The 18,878-nt window shown below is 44.3% G+C and overlaps 2 protein-coding genes across 4 annotated transcripts; both read left to right on the top strand.

The window, feature by feature from the left end:
* Positions 1-690: 690 nt before the first annotated feature.
* Positions 691-9,022, top strand: LOC106592595 (OCIA domain-containing protein 1). Of its 3 annotated transcripts, none has more exons than XM_045711487.2 (9): positions 691-999; positions 1,256-1,340; positions 1,621-1,674; positions 1,981-2,028; positions 2,111-2,237; positions 2,358-2,445; positions 4,785-4,878; positions 7,694-7,858; positions 8,664-9,022. In XM_045711487.2, the coding sequence occupies exons 1-9, from the start codon at positions 949-951 to the stop codon at positions 8,702-8,704; spliced, it is 753 nt and encodes a 250-aa protein (XP_045567443.2). In that variant the 5' UTR covers positions 691-948; the 3' UTR covers positions 8,705-9,022. The 3 variants fall into 3 exon arrangements, with proteins under 3 accessions (XP_045567443.2, XP_045567445.2, XP_045567446.2); XM_045711489.2 differs by having other exon boundaries at positions 8,667-8,967; XM_045711490.2 differs by lacking the exon at positions 8,664-9,022 and adding an exon at positions 8,377-8,533.
* A 3,257-nt stretch (positions 9,023-12,279) lies between these two features.
* LOC106590823 (cysteine-rich hydrophobic domain-containing protein 2) lies at positions 12,280-15,402 on the top strand. Its single transcript, XM_014181989.3, has 6 exons — positions 12,280-12,631; positions 13,042-13,096; positions 13,598-13,753; positions 13,840-13,896; positions 14,177-14,236; positions 14,325-15,402. The coding sequence occupies exons 1-6, from the start codon at positions 12,495-12,497 to the stop codon at positions 14,373-14,375; spliced, it is 516 nt and encodes a 171-aa protein (XP_014037464.1). The 5' UTR covers positions 12,280-12,494; the 3' UTR covers positions 14,376-15,402.
* The last annotated feature ends 3,476 nt before the right edge of the window (positions 15,403-18,878 follow it).

Genomic DNA, 18,878 nt, shown 5'->3' on the forward strand with positions numbered 1-18,878 from the left:
TTAACCAGGTAGGCCAGTTGAGAACAAGTTCTCATTTACAACTGCGACCTGGCCAAGATAAAGCAAAGCAATGCGACGAAAACAACACAGACTTACACATAAACAAACGTAGTCAATAACACAATAGAAAATAAAAATAGAAAGATATATTTACAGTGACATGTAATCTATGTACTGTGAGTGTAATTGTAAATTGACAGGATGATACTCGTGATCGGGGATAAACTGAAGTGTTTTAATATGCCTAAATACATTTTTGCAAAATACACGCTGAGGTGTGTGTGCAGCTAAATTTGCTATGACTCAGTCAGAATACGCATTAGCGTTTCATCTTTGTTCCCAAGCCTTTACCGCTTGTGAGATATTATGCACATTGATAGCAAACGTCCTCGTCGTGTGGTTTGTATCATAGCAACAGGCAGACCAAAAACATGCCAGGAAAATTGACCTCGCATGTTGTGTCGTGCATAAGAACAGCCATTAGCCGTGGTATATTGGCCATATACCACACCCCTTCGGGTTAATTCGATAAATGGATTTAGAATTTTTTTTTTAAGAGCTGGAATACATTTCCTCATATAATGTTGTTCCTCTGTGAATGCGATTTTACTGCTAAGAAAAACATTCAAAATTAAAAGTCCTCGTCAAACTCCCCGTTCCATGGCTACTACTACTTCCGGGTCAGCTTCGCTCCATGCAATGACATTGTAACCACATATTTTCGAAATCAATACGGGGAGTGTGTCTGTGCACGTTTTTGCTATACATGCTATGAATTTGTACCCGCTATTTACGAAATCAATACAGGGAGTGTGTCTGTGCACGTTGTTGCTATACATGCTATGAATTTGTACCCGCTATTTACGAAATCAATACGGGGAGTGTGTCTGTGCACGTTGTTGCTATACGTGCTCTGAAAGACAAAGTTGACCGACATAGTTTTACAATATGACACCAATGTCTACGGGATTCAGTGAAGAGCGACAGGGCGAAGCACAGGTAAACATATAACAGTAAGCTGCTACAGTAACTAAGCTACTGTACCATAGCTAGCCTCACCTGTCACTTGCAGTCAGTTAGCATGTTTGCTGTAGGCTAGCTAGTTAACGTTTTCTATGCACTCGAGATCTTGACAAAAAAAAAACACAAACCGGTTACTTCAGTTGATATGTATTGATAAAATCAATGGAGGTAAGGTTTTGGGACTGTGTGTGTGTGTGTGTGTGTGTGTGTGTGTGTGTGTGTGTGTGTATAGAGTCCTGTAGGAATGGATTACATCCCCACAGAAGATGAGAGGAGTGTCTTCAGGGAATGCAACCAGGAGAGTTTCTGGTACAGATGTAAGTTACCATGGGTAACACAGACTAACAAAATAGCAATAGATTTGACAGAAGTCTATATTTGACAGGAGTCTGTATTTGACAGGAGTCTGTATTTGACAGGAGTCTGTATTTGACAGGAGTCTGTATTTTACACGAGTCTATATTTTACAGGAGTCTGTATTTTACACGAGTCTATATTTTACAGGAGTCAGGTTCATGCTCAATATATCATTCATTCTATGTACAGGTATTGGTGCGCATGTGATTCTAACCTTGTTTCTCCCCTCCCTTCCTACAGCCGTGCCCTTCTCAGTGGTCAGCATGCTTGTCACTCAAGGCCTCATCCATAGAGGTAGGCCCACCTCCCATATCCGTCATCACTATATCTTAGTGTACATGTATGATCTAGGAGCGCATCCAAGGGACATCTCAATAATCTGATATAGAATAGTAGCTTCCAGTTAGAGATACCTTAATGACAAGTAAGTTCAGAGAAAGCAGCCAAATAGATGAAGGTGTTTGCTGCAGAGGGCAGCAGATGTATCACACCTATACATTTGAGTGTCTGCAACCCACCTGGTCGACACTTGCCTTTTCTACCATGAATTGGACTAGTGACATCAAGACTGACTCTTCTGTGTTCCTTCCTGTGTTTTAGGAGCTCTGACATCGTCATCCAAGTTTGGATCTCTCCCTAAAGTGGCCTGTGAGTTCACTGAACCCAGATGTTTGTGTATAAAGTGTGTGCTCCTTGTTATTATGAGAATGTAATACAGATGTGTGTCCAGTTGCGGGGCTGTGTGGCTACCTGGCAGGGAAGATATCGTACATGAAGCATTGTCAGGAGAAGTTCAAGAGGCTGGAGCACTCCCCTCTAGGAGAAGCACTGAGACAGAGGACCAGACCCAACACACAGTCAGTAACACACACACACATACATACATACATACATACATACATACATACATACATACATACATACATACATACATACATACATACATACATACACTCACTCCTCTTCTTCTTTCTCAGGTCGTCTCAGGGCCCCCAGTCAGAGATGAGTGACCCCGACCAGGTGTCGTTTGACCCCATGTTCCAGGCCTCTGACCCCCAGAGCCAGGTACAAACACACGTTTAAATACTTTCTTTGAATCCACCCATCAAATGTACATAGAAAATGGAACCAAACATTTCAAAGGTCCCTGTATGCATGGCAACCAACAGTACAGGAAGCACCTCCTTCTTCAAACAGCTAGGCTGCCCACGACAGCTGAAACAGAGCGGTACCTAGCCAACTGGTCTCCTTCTCCAAACAGCTAGGCTGCCCACGACAGCTGAAACAGAGCAGTACCTAGCCAACTGGTCTCCTTCTCCAAACAGCTAGGCTGCCCACAACAGCTGAAACAGACCAGTACCTAGCCAACTGGTCTCCTTCACCAAACAGCTAGGCTGCCCACGACAGCTGAAACAGAGCAGTACCTAGCCAACTGGTCTCCTTCTCCAAACAGCTAGGCTGCCCACGACAGCTGAAACAGAGCAGTACCTAGCCAACTGGTCTCCTTCTCCAAACAGCTAGGCTGCCCACGACAGCTGAAACAGAGCAGTACCTAGCCAACTGGTCTCCTTCTCCAAACAGCTAGGCTGCCCACGACAGCTGAAACAGAGCAGTACCTAGCCAACTGGTCTCCTTCTCCAAACAGCTAGGCTGCCCACGACAGCTGAAACAGAGCGGTACCTAGCCAACTGGTCTCCTTCTCCAAACAGCTAGGCTGCCCACGACAGCTGAAACAGAGCAGTACCTAGCCAACTGGTCTCCTTCTCCAAACAGCTAGGCTGCCCACGACAGCTGAAACAGAGCAGTACCTAGCCAACTGGTCTGCCAAGGTTATCGTCACCTCGCCCTGGCCCCCCTGTTCTCCCTGGCCCCCCTGTTTTCTCTGGCCCCCCTGTTCTCCCTGGCCCCCCTGTTTTCTCTGGCCCCCCTGTTTTCTCTGGCCCTCTTGGCCTCTCCACACAACAACAAAATATGGTGTATTTGACACACAGGAAAAGACATCATCATCATCATCATCAAACCAGCTTCCTATTACACAAGACTGTTAATGGATGTGGGGAGGCAGGTAGCCTAGTGGTTAGAGTGTTGGGCCAGTAACCGAAAGGTTGCTAGATCGAATCACCAAGCTGACAAGGTAAAAATCTCTGTCGTTCTGCCCCTGAACAAGGCAGTTAACCCACTGTTCCTAAGCTGTCATTGTAAATAAGAATTTGTTCTTAACTGACTTGCCTCGTTAAATCAAAATGTGTGCTGTTGGTGAGACTACCGGTCCGACCTCGCTGGCTATCAGGTCAACAAGGAGGTCGTCTAGCAATGTACAAATCCTTGTATGAACAGCAACCATTCACAACATGGGCAATGGACTCCATTACATTTGACTCATGTAGAATACAAATGGGTCATGGTTTGCAGAGTGCTAGATTATTGTAGTAGCTGGGAGACAGAGTGGTCAGCACAGTCCAGAGCAGCCTCAGGCCAGTCTAGTGTTGTAGTAGCTGGGAGACAGAGTGGTCAGTCCAGAGCAGCCTCAGGCCAGTCTAGTGTTGTAGTAGCTGGGAGACAGAGTGGTCAGTCCAGAGCAGCCTCAGGCCAGTCTAGTGTTGTAGTAGCTGGGAGACAGAGTGGTCAGCACAGTCCAGAGCAGCCTCAGGCCAGTCTAGTGTTGTAGTAGCTGGGAGACAGAGTGGTCAGCACAGTCCAGAGCAGCCTCAGGCCAGTCTAGTGTTGTAGTAGCTGGGAGACAGAGTGGTCAGCACAGTCCAGAGCAGCCTCAGGCCAGTCTAGTGTTGTAGTAGCTGGGAGACAGAGTGGTCAGTACAGTCCAGAGCAGCCTCAGGCCAGTCTAGTGTTGTAGTAGCTGGGAGACAGAGTGGTCAGTACAGTCCAGAGCAGCCTCAGGCCAGTCTAGTGTTGTAGTAGCTGGGAGACAGAGTGGTCAGTCCAGAGCAGCCTCAGGCCAGTCTAGTGTTGTAGTAGCTGGGAGACAGAGTGGTCAGTCCAGAGCAGCCTCAGGCCAGTCTAGTGTTGTAGTAGCTGGGAGACAGAGTGGTCAGTACAGTCCAGAGCAGCCTCAGGCCAGTCTAGTGTTGACAGAGTGGTCAGTCCAGAGCAGCCTCAGGCCAGTCTAGTGTTGTAGTAGCTGGGAGACAGAGTGGTCAGTACAGTCCAGAGCAGCCTCAGGCCAGTCTAGTGTTGTAGTAGCTGGGAGACAGAGTGGTCAGCACAGTCTGATACCGAGGGGTGTTGTCCTGGTTGTAGGATGAGCTTCTACAACAACACTGCAGTCTGCCACAACTGCATCCAAGGCAGTCACTGGCTCAGTTTGCATATCAGTCCGTGTCCATCTGATCTCCATTCATTCCAACACCATGTGTTCTGTGTTCCCGTTTGATTCTGTGTGTCAGGTCCCACCCCACGCCAGAGACTATGGATACAGTGACGCCCCCACCGCAGCACAGACCAGCCGCACCGCTGCAGACATCGACTACAACATGCCAGGTAACCGTGGCAGCAAGTAGTAACCTAACTACAGCGTTAACCATGACAACCCTTCAACGGTGTCCTCCTAGTTAACTGCCTGATTTAACCTCAGTTTGACCCCCCCCCCTCCTGCAGCCCAACCTCTGACCTCTAACCTGTATTTCTTGGATGTCTGTCCCCTGCAGCCCAGGGTCGTTTTCACTAGGAACCGAGCGGAAGGGTGCAGGGTTAAGTTCCCTTAGACACTGATCTTAGGTCAGTTGCATTCTCTCCCCCCCCCCCCCCCCCCACTAGTGGTTAAAGTTACCATTGGGGGGGATGGAGAAGCTGATCCTAGATCTGCACGATAGACTTAGATAGATGACATCATTTGTATCTGTCCCATTGTGGCGTCTGAGGGCACGAGCAGCACCATTAAGGTAATCTCCAGATTGAAGTAGTCCATCTTTCTTCAAAGTCAAGGTTGGTGATTTACTGCCCCCTGGAGGATGTTGTTTTAACAGGTATGGTTGGTGATTTACCCTGCAGTTATGAAATGTTTATTCACAAGTAGATAATTCATTGGCTGATCCCTCCTTATGACCTGGATGGAATGGTGTTATCTTTCCTTTAACCTGTTTAGCATAGGGGGCAGAATTTTCACAGCCGGATGAAAAACGTACCCGATTTAAACTGGTTACTACTCTTGCCCAGAAACGAGAATATGCATATTATTAGTAGATTTGGATAGAAAACACTCTGAAGTTTCTAAAACTGTTTGAATGGTGTCTGTGAGTATAACAGAACTCATATGGCAGGCAAAAACCTGAGAAAATTCCAAGCAGGAAGTGGAATGTCTGAGAATTGTAGTTCTTCTTTTGATTCTCTATCGAAACTACAGTATCTGTGGGGTTACGTTGCACTTTCTAAGGCTTCCATTGGCTGTCTAAAGCCTTCAGAAAGTGGATTGAGCCTTCTCCTGTCTCTGGGCAGAGTATAGTAGCTCAGTTTCTCAGTGGTCTGCCTGGGGACAAAGAGATTGGATATGCGCGTTCCTGCGAGCACGCAGTTTTTTTTCTTTTCCTCCTTGAATGAATACACTATTGTCCGGTTGGAATATTATCGCTATTTTACGAGAAAAATACCATAAAAATTGATTTGAAACACCGTTTGACATGCTTCTAAGTACGGTAATGGAACATTTTGACTTTTTGTGTCTCGAAATGCGCTCGCGCGTTAGCCTTTGGATAGTGACCTGAACGCACGAACAAAACGGAGGTATTTGGACATAACCATGGATTATTTGGAACAAAAACAAAATTTCTTGTGGAAGTAGCAGTCCTGGGAGTGCATTCTGACGAATTTCAGCAAAGGTAATACAATATTTCTAATACTAATTCTGAGTTTAGTTTGCCCCGAACTTGGCGGGTGTCAAAATAGCTCGCCGTGATGGCGAGCTATGTACTCAGAATATTGAAAAATGTGCTTTCGCCAAAAAGCTATTTTAAAATCTGACACAGCGATTGAATAAAGGAGTTCTGTATCTATAATTCTTAAAATAATGATGTATTTTGTCAACGTTTATGATGAGTATTTTTGTAAATTCACCGGAAGTTTTTGGGTGGAATAGATGTTCTGAACATCACACGCCAATGTAAAAAGCTGTTTTTGGATATAAATATGAACTTGATTGAACAAAACATACATGTATTGTATAACATAATGTCCTAGGAGTGTCATCTGATGAAGATCATCAAAGGTTAGTGCTTCATTTAGCTGTGTTTTGGGTTTTATTGACATATATGCTTGCTTGGAAAATGGCTGTGGGATTATTTTGGTCTATGTACTCTCCTAACAATCTAATGTTTTGCTTTCGCTGTAAAGCCTTTTTGAAATCGGACAATGTGGTTAGATTAACGAGAGTCTTATCTTTAAAATGGTGTAAAATAGTTGATTGTTTGAAAAAATTGAATTGTGGTATTTTAGTAGTTTTTGTATTTCACGCCATGCGATTCCATTGGCTGTTGGCTAAGGGTCCCGCTGGCGGAACAGAACGCCTGTCCACAACAGGTTTTAACTAACTCATCGGAAGTCCCACTCAGTTGACCACTTTAGAATGGTGGAAGTCCTCAATGACAATGTCCATGTTAAAACAAGTTATTTCCAAGTAGATATCCATCTACACTGAACAAAAATATAAAAAACACAACATGCAACAATTTCAAAATTACAGTTCATATAAGGAAATCAGTCAATTTATGTAAATTAATTAGGCCCTAATCTATGAATTTCACAGGACTGGGAATAGATACCTTAAAAAATTTTTTAAAAAAATACAAAAAGTAGGGGCTTGGATCAGAACCACTCACTATCTGGTGTGACCACCATTTGCCTCTTCAATGGCTGTGCAAAGTTGCTGGAAATTGGCGGGAACTGCAACACACGACTGTCGTACGCGGTCTTTTCAGAGCATTCTAAACATGCTCAATGTCTGGTGTACACAGGTAATGGAACTGGGACATGTTCAGCTTCCAAGAATTGTTTACAGATGTTTGTGCCATGGGGCAGTTCTTTATCATGCTGAAACATGAGGTGATGGCGGTGGATGAATGGCACGACAACGGGCCTCAGGATCTCGTCACGGTATCTCTGTGCATTCAGATTGCCATCTATAAAATGCAATTGTGTAAACTGGGATGGGCCTACCTGAATTTGTCAAGTAAAAAGTGCTCTTGTTCTTTTTCCTGACCCGACCCCTGAAGCCCAGTTGTTCCAATATGACGAGGAGCCCAGGAGGAAGCCAATCATGTACGAGGACTTCTAACCTTTACCCTCTAACCTCTGCCCCCTCCAGCCCAGTCGTTCCTGGATGACGAGGAGCCCAGGAGGAAGCCCATCATGTACGAGGACCTAAGGAACAAGAACCGAGAAACCTATGAGGTCACGCTTACCCAGAAGGCTGAGACGCTGCTCAAACCAGAGTCTGACCGGCCAGGGAGAACCGCCCCCAAGAAGGACGGTGAGTCGGTGGATGTGTCCCAAATGGCACCCTATTCCCTATATAGTGCACTACTTTAGACCAGAGCCCTATGGCACCCTATTCCCTATATAGTGCACTACTTTAGACCAGAGCCTATAGGCTTCTGTGTGCCATTTGTTCTGATCCTTGTCTTATGTGTGAGAATAGAATTTTTCCTAGTATGTGTATTATAATTAAGCAATAAGGCCAGAGGGGGTGTGGTATACGGCCAATATACCACATTTAAGGGCTGTTCTTAGGCACGATGCATCGTGGAGTGCCTAGATACAGACCTTAGCCGTGGTATATTGGCCATATACCACAAAACCCAGAGGTGCCTAATTGCTATTATAGACTAGTTACCAACGTAGTTAGAGAATTAAAAATAAATACAAGTGGTATGTGGTCTGATATACCACGGCTGTCAGCCAATCAGAATTCAGGGCTTGAACCACCCAGTTTATAATTATTATATTTTAAATGCCAGTATGTCATACTCATTCCGGCTTTTCATCTAGTATGAATTGGCTGCACGTTACTGAGGAAGAGAAGTCTGATTGGCTGCACGTTACTGAGGAAGGGAAGTCTGATTGGCTGCACGTTACTGAGGAAGGGAAGTCTGATTGGCTGCACGTTACTGAGGAAGGGAAGTCTGATTGGCTGCACATTACTGAGAAAGAGAAGTTCAGACCCACTTGTCTGACAACAGCTGATAATCAAGCCAATAGGGTCATGTTCATTAGGGTGTAATGTTACAGAAATAATAATGGTGTTTATCATCCCTTCATCCTCTCCTTTCTTTTAGCAGGGAAGAAGAATGTCTACGGAGACAGCTTGGAGGAGTGAGTCTCTCCATCTTATCACTGACAGTGCTGATTGGACTACAATACCCACAAACCCCGGTGGTTGCTTTGCTGTTATTTACGTCTCAATTTATGAATGTATGGGATAATCTCAATTGCATTTCCTTGATGCCTTGTGTCCTCTCTCCTCGTCTTCTCAAAACCCATTGGATGAGAAGGTCAGAGGGGTAGGCAGGTAGCCTAGTGGTTAAGAGCATTGGGCCAGTAACCGAAAGGTCGCTGGTTCAAATCCCTGAACCGACTAGGTGAAAAATCTGTCTGTGCCCTTGAGCAAGGCATTTAACCCTAATTTGCTCCTGTAAGTTGCTCTCGATAATTACTCAAATATATTTTAAAAATTAGGCCCCCCCCGCGAGGATTCAAGGAAATGTAATTGAGATTCTCCCATTGTCTGTCTGATTCTGTCTTTTGAAAAAAACATGTCAATAAACCCAATTGGTTTTGAAATTGAATAACGTTGTCTTTGTGTGTCTGTCAATCAGAGAATGATAGAGGCCTCTAGTGGCCAAATGGCCTTTCCACCTCAAACACCTGTGTTTTTTATTGCAGAAAAATCAGTATACAAACAGACAATGATAACATGTGCTGGGGGGGTACAACAAATTATACAAACAGACAATGATAACATGTGCTGGGGGGGTACAACAAATTATACAAACAGACAATGATAACATGTGCTGGGGGGGGTACAACAAATTATACAAACAGACAATGATAACGTGCTAGGAGGGGTACAACAAATTATACATTATACAAACAGACAATGATAACATGTGCTGGGGGCGTACAACAAATTATACAAACAGACAATGATAACATGTGCTAGGAGGGGTACAACAAATTATACAAACAGACAATGATAGCATGTGCTGGGGGGGGGGGGGGTACAACAAATTATACAAACAGACAATGATAACATGTGCTAGGAGGGGTACAACAAATTATACATTATACAAACAGACAATGATAACATGTGCTAGGAGGGGTACAACAAATTATACAAACACCTTAAAAGATACATTGATTGTTTTAACAGATTTCTTAGAAGAATGTAGAATGGCCTTAATGTACTGCTCAAATTCCTTCTAGAAAACATAGATGTGTGGTTTGTTATTAGTGAATTTTATGATATTTTGCCATTGGCACAATTAGATTTGAGGTAAAATTGTTTTTCCTTATTATAGTTAAGGATACCGAGCAGCACATTCTCCCATTAAAAAACCCCCCAAAAGTAATCAAAAACTAATGTTGCCATTTCTTTACATGTAGACAATGCAATAATAAATGCAAAACTGTTTCTGGATGCTCAACACAAAGTACAGTTCATGTTAATGTATTTTTTTAGTTTCTGCAGGTAATGAATCACAGGGTCATACTGATGGATCATTCTCAAAGAGACCTCTTTCACCTTGTTAACAAGCAGGTATTTGTGTGGTAATAACCAGACTTTTTTTCCCAACAGACATTATTGACGAATGTATTCCAGTAAGTTGTGACATAAGGAATGGATTCAAAATATCCCGTTCTGAGGGAGCAAGGAGAAACAAATGTTTTCCTATTGGAGAGTCAACTGGATTAATTGGGGGGGGGTAGGTCAAGAAGGTGAAATCTGGCTACACCTCTAAACAACATGAGAGTTCCAGATGGAATAGCATCAAAGACTATGGCGAACTCTCTAGGTGTGTAAAGGATATTGTAACAAAATAAAAAATTCCTCATAACTGAGTAACAATCCTGCTGCATTAAAAAGTTGCCTCATCAGCAGGATGTGATTATTGAACCAGTTGTTAAAAAAGAAAGACTTGTTTCTATATGAAATATCTGTATTGTTCCAAATGAAATACCTATGAGGGGAATTTGTTTGTATATATTAACCACGCTAAGAATACTTGTCTATAAAAAAAGCAGATCATTCTGTAGTAATATTATCAGCTGACACCTGGTGACCCTGTAGGAGTCATGTCCAACCGCGTCATCAGGATGGATCAGCCAATCGTGAAGAAAATCTACAAACAAAAATCAGATGGCCTCAATGGTGCTGCCACAGAAGCAACAATGGCACAAGATAAGTCCTCTATCTATATGGCTGCAAACTGCCGACCTAGGGTCAATAAACCAATAAACAGTATGGATTGAAATGTGTCATTTTTGGATCAGTGTCCCTAAACTGGCCCTAATGTGACTAGAATGACGTAAGTAACAGCCAACTTTCTAGGACATTGACATGTCTTATATAGGCAGAAAGCTTCAATTCTAGTTAATCCACCTACAGTGTCCAATTTACAGTAGCTAAACACAAAACACTTATCACGGACACTGGTTTGATACATTCACCTCTGAAGGTAAATAATGTACTTACATTCAGTAGTCTTGCTCTGTTTTGTCATCATGAGGGTTCCAGAGATAAAATGTAGCATGGTTTTGTTTGATAAAATCAATTTTTATATTCAAATATAGGAACTGGGTTCTACAGTTTGAACCCCTGCTGTCTCTGGCCCCACAACCACCCCGCTCGGCCATCTAGATGTGTGAAGGTTAGTGTTTTTTCTGTAGGGAAGCTAATTATCCATCATTTATGATATTCCTGGGAGTGTTAACTTGAATTTTTTTTTTATTACCATAGCATTTTTGTATGTTCCCTATAGATATGTACTTGAAAATGTATCAATTGGCCAATTCGGCACATTTGAGCAAACTCCTGGCTGACCTGATACAAAATATTGTGTAGAAAATGAAATGCTTCACTGGATCAGTCTGAAACTTTGCACACACACTGCTGCTATCTGGTGGCCAAACTCTAAATTACAACTAAACTGTCTGACTGTATGGCCTTTCTCTTGGATTTTAAAGATGATGAAAAAAAATAGAAAACGCATGTTTTTTTTGTTTGCATTATCTTTTACCAGATCTAACGTGTTATATTCTCCTACATTCATTTCACATTTCCACAAACTTCAAATTGTTTACTTTCAAATGGTATCAAAAATATGCATATATATTTTTTTAACTAGGTAAGTCAGTTAAGAACAAATTCTTATTTACAATTACGGCCTACCCCGGACGATGCTGGGCCAATTGTGCTTCGCCCTATGGGACTCCCGATCACGGCCGGTTGTGAAACAGCATGGGAACGAACCAGGGTCTGTAGTGACGCCACTAGCACTGCAATGCCTTAGATTGCTGCGCCACTCAGGAAGCCATAAAAGCCACATAGCTCAGTAGCTACAACTAATGGAAACAATTGCTTTCCTATATACGGTTGTTTCATATAATACAGCTTTAGTGGTATGGACAGAAGGAAGAGGTTTAGCTCATGTGTGATCATCACGGTACAAGTAGGCCTAATAATCTCAACATGTCTGTTCTTTACCGCAACCATAAATACATTACAAATAGCTACATAGTTTAACCAAGAACATACGATAGCTAGTTACTGTCGGATAAATATGTTGAGATATTTATAAGTAGAATATAATGACAATTTGAATACAGAATACATTCTGTGGAATTCCTGAATCGGTGACGAAAGAACGTCTCTCCCCTTCCGGTTTCGTCAGGGCACTGCGGCGGATGTTGATATTCTGTTTTGGAGACACAACCAGAGCTAGCTAGCGAGCCTTCGTCGTTGTCGGAGTTTTTTTTATTGTTTGTTGTTGTTTGGTTGTTGTCTGACGTTTTTAAATCGTTTTCAACCAGGGAAGGATCCACTCCCCAACGACGGCACCGTGTCTCTCCCGGCGCCTCACCGGGGAAGCGCGAGGCCGAGTCGTGCGATGATGGAGGACTTCGACGAGATCTACGAGGAGGAGGAAGAGGACGAGGAGGAGGACGAGGAGAGGGCCGCGGAGGAACAGCTGCTAAAGTACGCTCCAGACCCGGTGGTCGTCCGAGGATCTGGCCACGTCACTGTGTAAGAAACCGGCAGGGCTCAAGGGGGGGTTGGGGAAAGACCCGAGCACCCGTAGATGGCTGGTTGTCATAAAAATAACGCTAACTAGATAACGAAAGTTACACTACGGCATTAACTAGCTTGTTAGCGGAAAGCTAGCTAACGTAATCAGGTCGGTGTATTTACGATAACAGGGCCAAGAAGCTAGCCTATTAGCATGTCAACGTAGCTATTAACATGACCTAGTTTATTTAGTTCGGACCATAAAATGACTATACAAACCGTAACTAACGTTACCTGGTTAACTAAATATACTTTCCATATGTGGTCTAGTCAAACAGTTAAATAGCCTCATATCCCTTGAGTGACGTTCTATCTAGTTTTGTGTGCATGAAATAATGCATTTACTTACCATGTTCTTGTCCCCGAAGGTTTGGACTCAGTAACAAGTTTGAGTCAGAGTTCCCATCGGCACTTACAGGGAAGGTGAGTCAACGGAAAATACATACATTTCCTGTAAATCTGCCATTGTCGACGTGTGTCCCTCAGAGTTTTAACGAGTGCAGGTGGTCAGGGCGGTTGCCAGGTGTGCATCAATCATGATTGTATATATTTTTTAGTGTTGATGTGCATTTGTTGAGAATAACTATCATACCTGGCAACCCTGCATTTCCAGCTAGCTACATATTCTGAGAGAATACCTTGCAAACGGCACTTTTACAGTATTGTAACTTTGTAGTATTGTATTTGCTGCTTTAAAATATAAAGATCCACCCGAATTCATTGTAATAATCATGTTTATTAGCAAGTAATATTGACTCTCCCAGGACAGCTAACTAGCTTTCCTGGAGATGTTGAAAGTGTGCAGGTCTCCCCAGCAGAATCTTGTGTGTTTGATTCCATCCTTGGACAAGCTCACTCTCCCTACTTGTTTCATGAATATGACCTGATTTGAGTATTTCCCCTGTCTGTCCTCTGTGTTCCTAGGTGGCGCCAGAGGAGTTCAAGGCCAGTATAAACCGTGTTAACGGCTGTCTGAAGAAGACGCTGCCAGTGAATGTGCGTTGGCTGCTGTGTGGCTGTCTCTGTTGCTGCTGTACACTGGGCTTCAGTCTCTGGCCCGTCATCTGTCTGAGCAAGAGGGTGGGAGACACACACACTCAGACATATACACACAGATCATCCCTCTGCGTACTATACTCAAGGTTACCTGTCTCTCTCCTCCTCAGACACAGAGATCCATGGAGAAGCTGTTGGATTGGGAGAACAGCAGACTGTACCACAAGGTGTGTAGGGGTTGGAGGAGGGCTGGGAGAGGTAGTGAAGTTTGACTGATCTCTCCCTCTCTTTTTCTCCTCTCTCTCTCTCTCTCTCTCTCTCTCCCCCTCTCCTCTCTCTCCCCTCCTCTCTCTCTCTCCCCTCCTCTCTCTCTCTCTCTCTCTCTCCCTCCTCTCTCTCTCTCTCTCTCTCTCCTCTCTCCTCTCTCTCTCTCTCTCTCTCTCGCTCTCTCTCCCTCTCTCTCTCTCTCTCTCTCTCTCTCTCTCTCTCTCCCCCTTCCTCTCTCAGCTATGTTTGCATTGGAGGCTGAGCAAGAGGAAGTGTGAAACCAACAACATGATGGAATATGTGAGAACACACACACACACACATGATGGAGTACTTGAGTAATGCACACACACACACTTTGAATAACCTCTCTCTCTTCCCCCCTCAGGTAATCCTGATAGAGTTCCTACCCAAGATCCCCATCTTCAGACCGGACTAGCTCTCCGCGGCCCCACACACATCCTCCCATGGTGCCTCTCTTCACTCACCTCTCCAAAATGGCCTCCTCTTTCCTCCCCTAACCAGGCCCATACCCCTAAAACTACACCACCATTTAGTGTTTACTGGACATTATCTATCTTCTCTATCTAGCCCCTCTATATACCCAGAAAACACCTGTTTACACCCTAAAGCCCCTCCCCTTCTCTGATATCAACCTTTGACCCCTGATCTGTTGGAGGAGCCGTGACCTTTTGACCCCCTGGGGTGGCGTTGACTGTCATCGGTCTTTGGGTCATCATGGGAGACCCAGCTCAGAAAGGGTGTAACGGTGCCATAGAACTGTGGAACTGGAGAAAGTGGACTCCTAATTTTGGACCTGCAATGATGAACCTTCCTCTTCACAGCCCTTCCCTGTACACGAGGCACAATCTTTACTCAGATTTATACCCCCGTATATTGTACCCCAACCTGAACTATGAGACACTCTGTGCTGTTGGAACAGTTGATATTATACGCTGTTCTAGAACCTCTATGGAACCGCTGAGGTAACAATCAATGGATTAGCTACGGAACTTCTACAGAACTTCAATGGAACTAATATAGAACATTGACAGAACTTTGATGGATTAGCAACGGAACAGCTATGGAACTGACAGCATCATTAGAACAGCTATGGAACTGACAGAACATCATTAGAACAGCTATGGAACTGACAGAACATCATTAGAACAGCTATGGAACTGACAGAACATCATTAGAACAGCTATGGGACTCCCAACGGAACGTCATTGGGCTCCCGAGTGGCGCAGCCGTCTAAGACACTGCATTTCAGTGCAAGATGCGTCACTGCAGTACCTGGTTCAAATTCAGGCTGCATCACATCTGGCCGTGATTGGGAGTCCCATAGGGCGGCGCACAATTGGCCCGGCGTCGTCCGGGTTTGGCGCGGGGTAGGCCGTCATTGTAAATAATAATTTGTTCTTAAATGACTTGCCTAGTTAAATAAAGGTTAAATAAAAATGGAACATTGGTAGAACAGTTGTGGAACTTGCAGCATCATCTGCCTTTGACTGGTCATAGTATCAGTAGAGAACAGCCAAACTAACAGCAGTGGATCAGTAGAGAGAACAGCCAAACTAACAGCAGTGGATCAGTAGAGAGAACAGCCAAACTAACAGCAGTGGATCAGTAGAGAGAACAGCCAAACTAACCGCAGTGGATCAGTAGAGAGAACAGCCAAACTAACAGCAGTGGATCAGTAGAGAGAACAGCCAAACTAACAGCAGTGGATCAGTAGAGAGAACAGCCAAACTAACAGCAGTGGATCAGTAGAGAGAACAGCCAAACTAACCGCAGTGGATCAGTAGAGAGAACAGCCAAACTAACCGCAGTGGATCAGTAGAGAGAACAGCCAAACTAACAGCAGTGGATCAGTAGAGAGAACAGCCAAACTAACCGCAGTGGATCAGTAGAGAGAACAGCCAAACTAACCGCAGTGGATCAGTAGAGAGAACAGCCAAACTAACAGCAGTGGATCAGTAGAGAGAACAGCCAAACTAACCGCAGTGGATCAGTAGAGAGAACAGCCAAACTACGCAGTGGATCAGTAGAGAGAACAGCCAAACTAACAGCAGTGGATCAGTAGAGAGAACAGCCAAACTAACAGCAGTGGATCAGTAGAGAGAACAGCCAAACTAACAGCAGTGGATCAGTAGAGAGAACAGCCAAACTAACAGCAGTGGATCAGTAGAGAGAACAGCCAAACTAACAGCAGTGGATCAGTAGAGAGAACAGCCAAACTAACCGCAGTGGATCAGTAGAGAGAACAGCCAAACTAACAGCAGTGGATCAGTAGAGAGAACAGCCAAACTAACAGCAGTGGATCAGTAGAGAGAACAGCCAAACTAACAGCAGTGGATCAGTAGAGAGAACAGCCAAACTAACAGCAGTGGATCAGTAGAGAGAACAGCCAAACTAACAGCAGTGGATCAGTAGAGAGAACAGCCAAACTAACAGCAGTGGATCAGTAGAGAGAACAGCCAAACTAACAGCAGTGGATCAGTAGAGAGAACAGCCAAACTAACAGCAGTGGATCAGTAGAGAGAACAGCCAAACTAACAGCAGTGGATCAGTAGAGAGAACAGCCAAACTAACAGCAGTGGATCAGTAGAGAGAACAGCCAAACTAACAGCAGTGGATCAGTAGAGAGAACAGCCAAACTAACCAGCAGTGGATCAGTAGAGAGAACAGCCAAACTAACAGCAGTGGATCAGTAGAGAGAACAGCCAAACTAACCGCAGTGGATCAGTAGAGAGAACAGCCAAACTAACAGCAGTGGATCAGTAGAGAGAACAGCCAAACTAACAGCAGTGGATCAGTAGAGAGAACAGCCAAACTAACAGCAGTGGATCAGTAGAGAGAACAGCCAAACTAACAGCAGTGGATCAGTAGAGAGAACAGCCAAACTAACCGCAGTGGATCAGTAGAGAGAACAGCCAAACTAACAGCAGTGGATCAGTAGAGAGAACAGCCAAACTAACCGCAGTGGATCAGTAGAGAGAACAGCCAAACTAACAGCAGTGGATCAGTAGAGAGAACAGCCAAACTAACAGCAGTGGATCAGTAGAGAGAACAGCCAAACTAACCGCAGTGGATCAGTAGAGAGAACAGCCAAACTAACAGCAGTGGATCAGTAGAGAGAACAGCCAAACTAACAGCAGTGGATCAGTAGAGAGAACAGCCAAACTAACCGCAGTGGATCAGTAGAGAGAACAGCCAAACTAACAGCAGTGGATCAGTAGAGAGAACAGCCAAACTAACCGCAGTGGATCAGTAGAGAGAACAGCCAAACTAACAGCAGTGGATCAGTAGAGAGAACAGCCAAACTAACAGCAGTGGATCAGTAGAGAGAACAGCCAAACTAACAGCAGTGGATCAGTAGAGAGAACAGCCAAACTAACAGCAGTGGATCAGTAGAGAGAACAGCCAAACTAACCGCAGTGGATCAGTAGAGAGAACAGCCAAACTAACAGCAGTGGATCAGTAGAGAGAACAGCCAAACTAACAGCAGTGGATCAGTAGAGAGAACAGCCAAACTAACCGCAGTGGATCAGCTACATGAAACCCCTGAATCTCTCTCTGCATCCACTCAAACTAGTCTTCATCCCAAATGGCGCCCTGTTCCTCCCCCCTCCTAGGGGCTACGTCTGCAATGGTACCCTATTACCTAACAGGGTCTGGCCAAAATTAGGGTACTATCTAGACTAGAGAATAGACTGCTATTTCAGATGGTAGTCCTAGACTCTCCTCATCTCCTCCAATAGGGTGTCATTTCAGATGGTAATCCTAGACTCTCCTCATCTCCTCCAATAGGGTGTCATTTCAGATGGTAATCCTAGACTCTCCTCATCTCCTCCAATAGGGTGTCATTTCAGATGGTAATCCTAGACTCTCCTCATCTCCTCCAATAGGGTGTCATTTCAGATGGTAGTCCTAGACTCTCCTCATCTCCTCCAATAGGATGTCATTTCAGATGGTAGTCCTAGACTCTCCTCATCTCCTCCAATAGGGTGTCATTTCAGATGGTAATCCTAGACTCTCCTCATCTCCTCCAATAGGGTGTCATTTCAGATGGTAATCCTAGACTCCCCTCATCTCCAATAGGGTGTCATTTCAGATGGTAATCCTAGACTCCTCATCTCCTCCAATAGGATGTCATTTCAGATGGTAATCCTAGACTCTTGTCTCCTCCAATAGGATGTCATTTCAGATGGTAGTCCTAGACTCCCCTCATCTCCTCCAATAGGGTGTCATTTCAGATGGTAGTCCTAGACTCTCCTCCAATAGGGTGTCATTTCAGATGGTAGTCCTAGACTCTCCTCCAATAGGGTGTCATTTCAGATGGTAATCCTAGACTCTCCTCATCTCCTCCAATAGGGTGTCATTTCAGATGGTAATCCTAGACTCTCCTCATCTCCTCCAATAGGGTGTCATTTCAGATGGTAATCCTAGACTCTCCTCATCTCTGCCCACTAGACTGTCACCTCTAAACCAGAGACAATCACACAAACTGTCTGACTGTACTCTATGGTCACACCCTCAAATGGAACTCTTCTCCTTATATAGTGTACTGCTACTACTTCCCCCACAGCTCAAAACAAAATGTATTTGTCACGTGCGCCGAATACAACAGGTGTAGGTAGACCTTACAGTGAAATGCTTACTTACAGGCTCTAACCAATAGTGCAAAAAAAGGTATTAGGTGAACAATAGGTAAGTAAAGAACTAAAAAGACAGGCTATATACAGTAGCGAGGCTATAAAAGTAGCGAGGCTACATACACGCACCGGTTAGTCAGGCTGATTGAGGTAGTATGTAGATATGGTTAAGGTGACTATGCATATATGATGAAGAGAGAGTAGCAGTAGCGTAAAAGAGGGGGTGGTGGGACACAATGCAGATAGCCCGGTTAGCCAATGTGCGGGAGCACTGGTTGGTCGGC

This window comes from Salmo salar, chromosome 04 (assembly GCF_965601325.2).
Source record: "Salmo salar chromosome 04, fSalSal1, whole genome shotgun sequence".
In the NCBI taxonomy this organism is placed as follows: domain Eukaryota; kingdom Metazoa; phylum Chordata; class Actinopteri; order Salmoniformes; family Salmonidae; genus Salmo; species Salmo salar.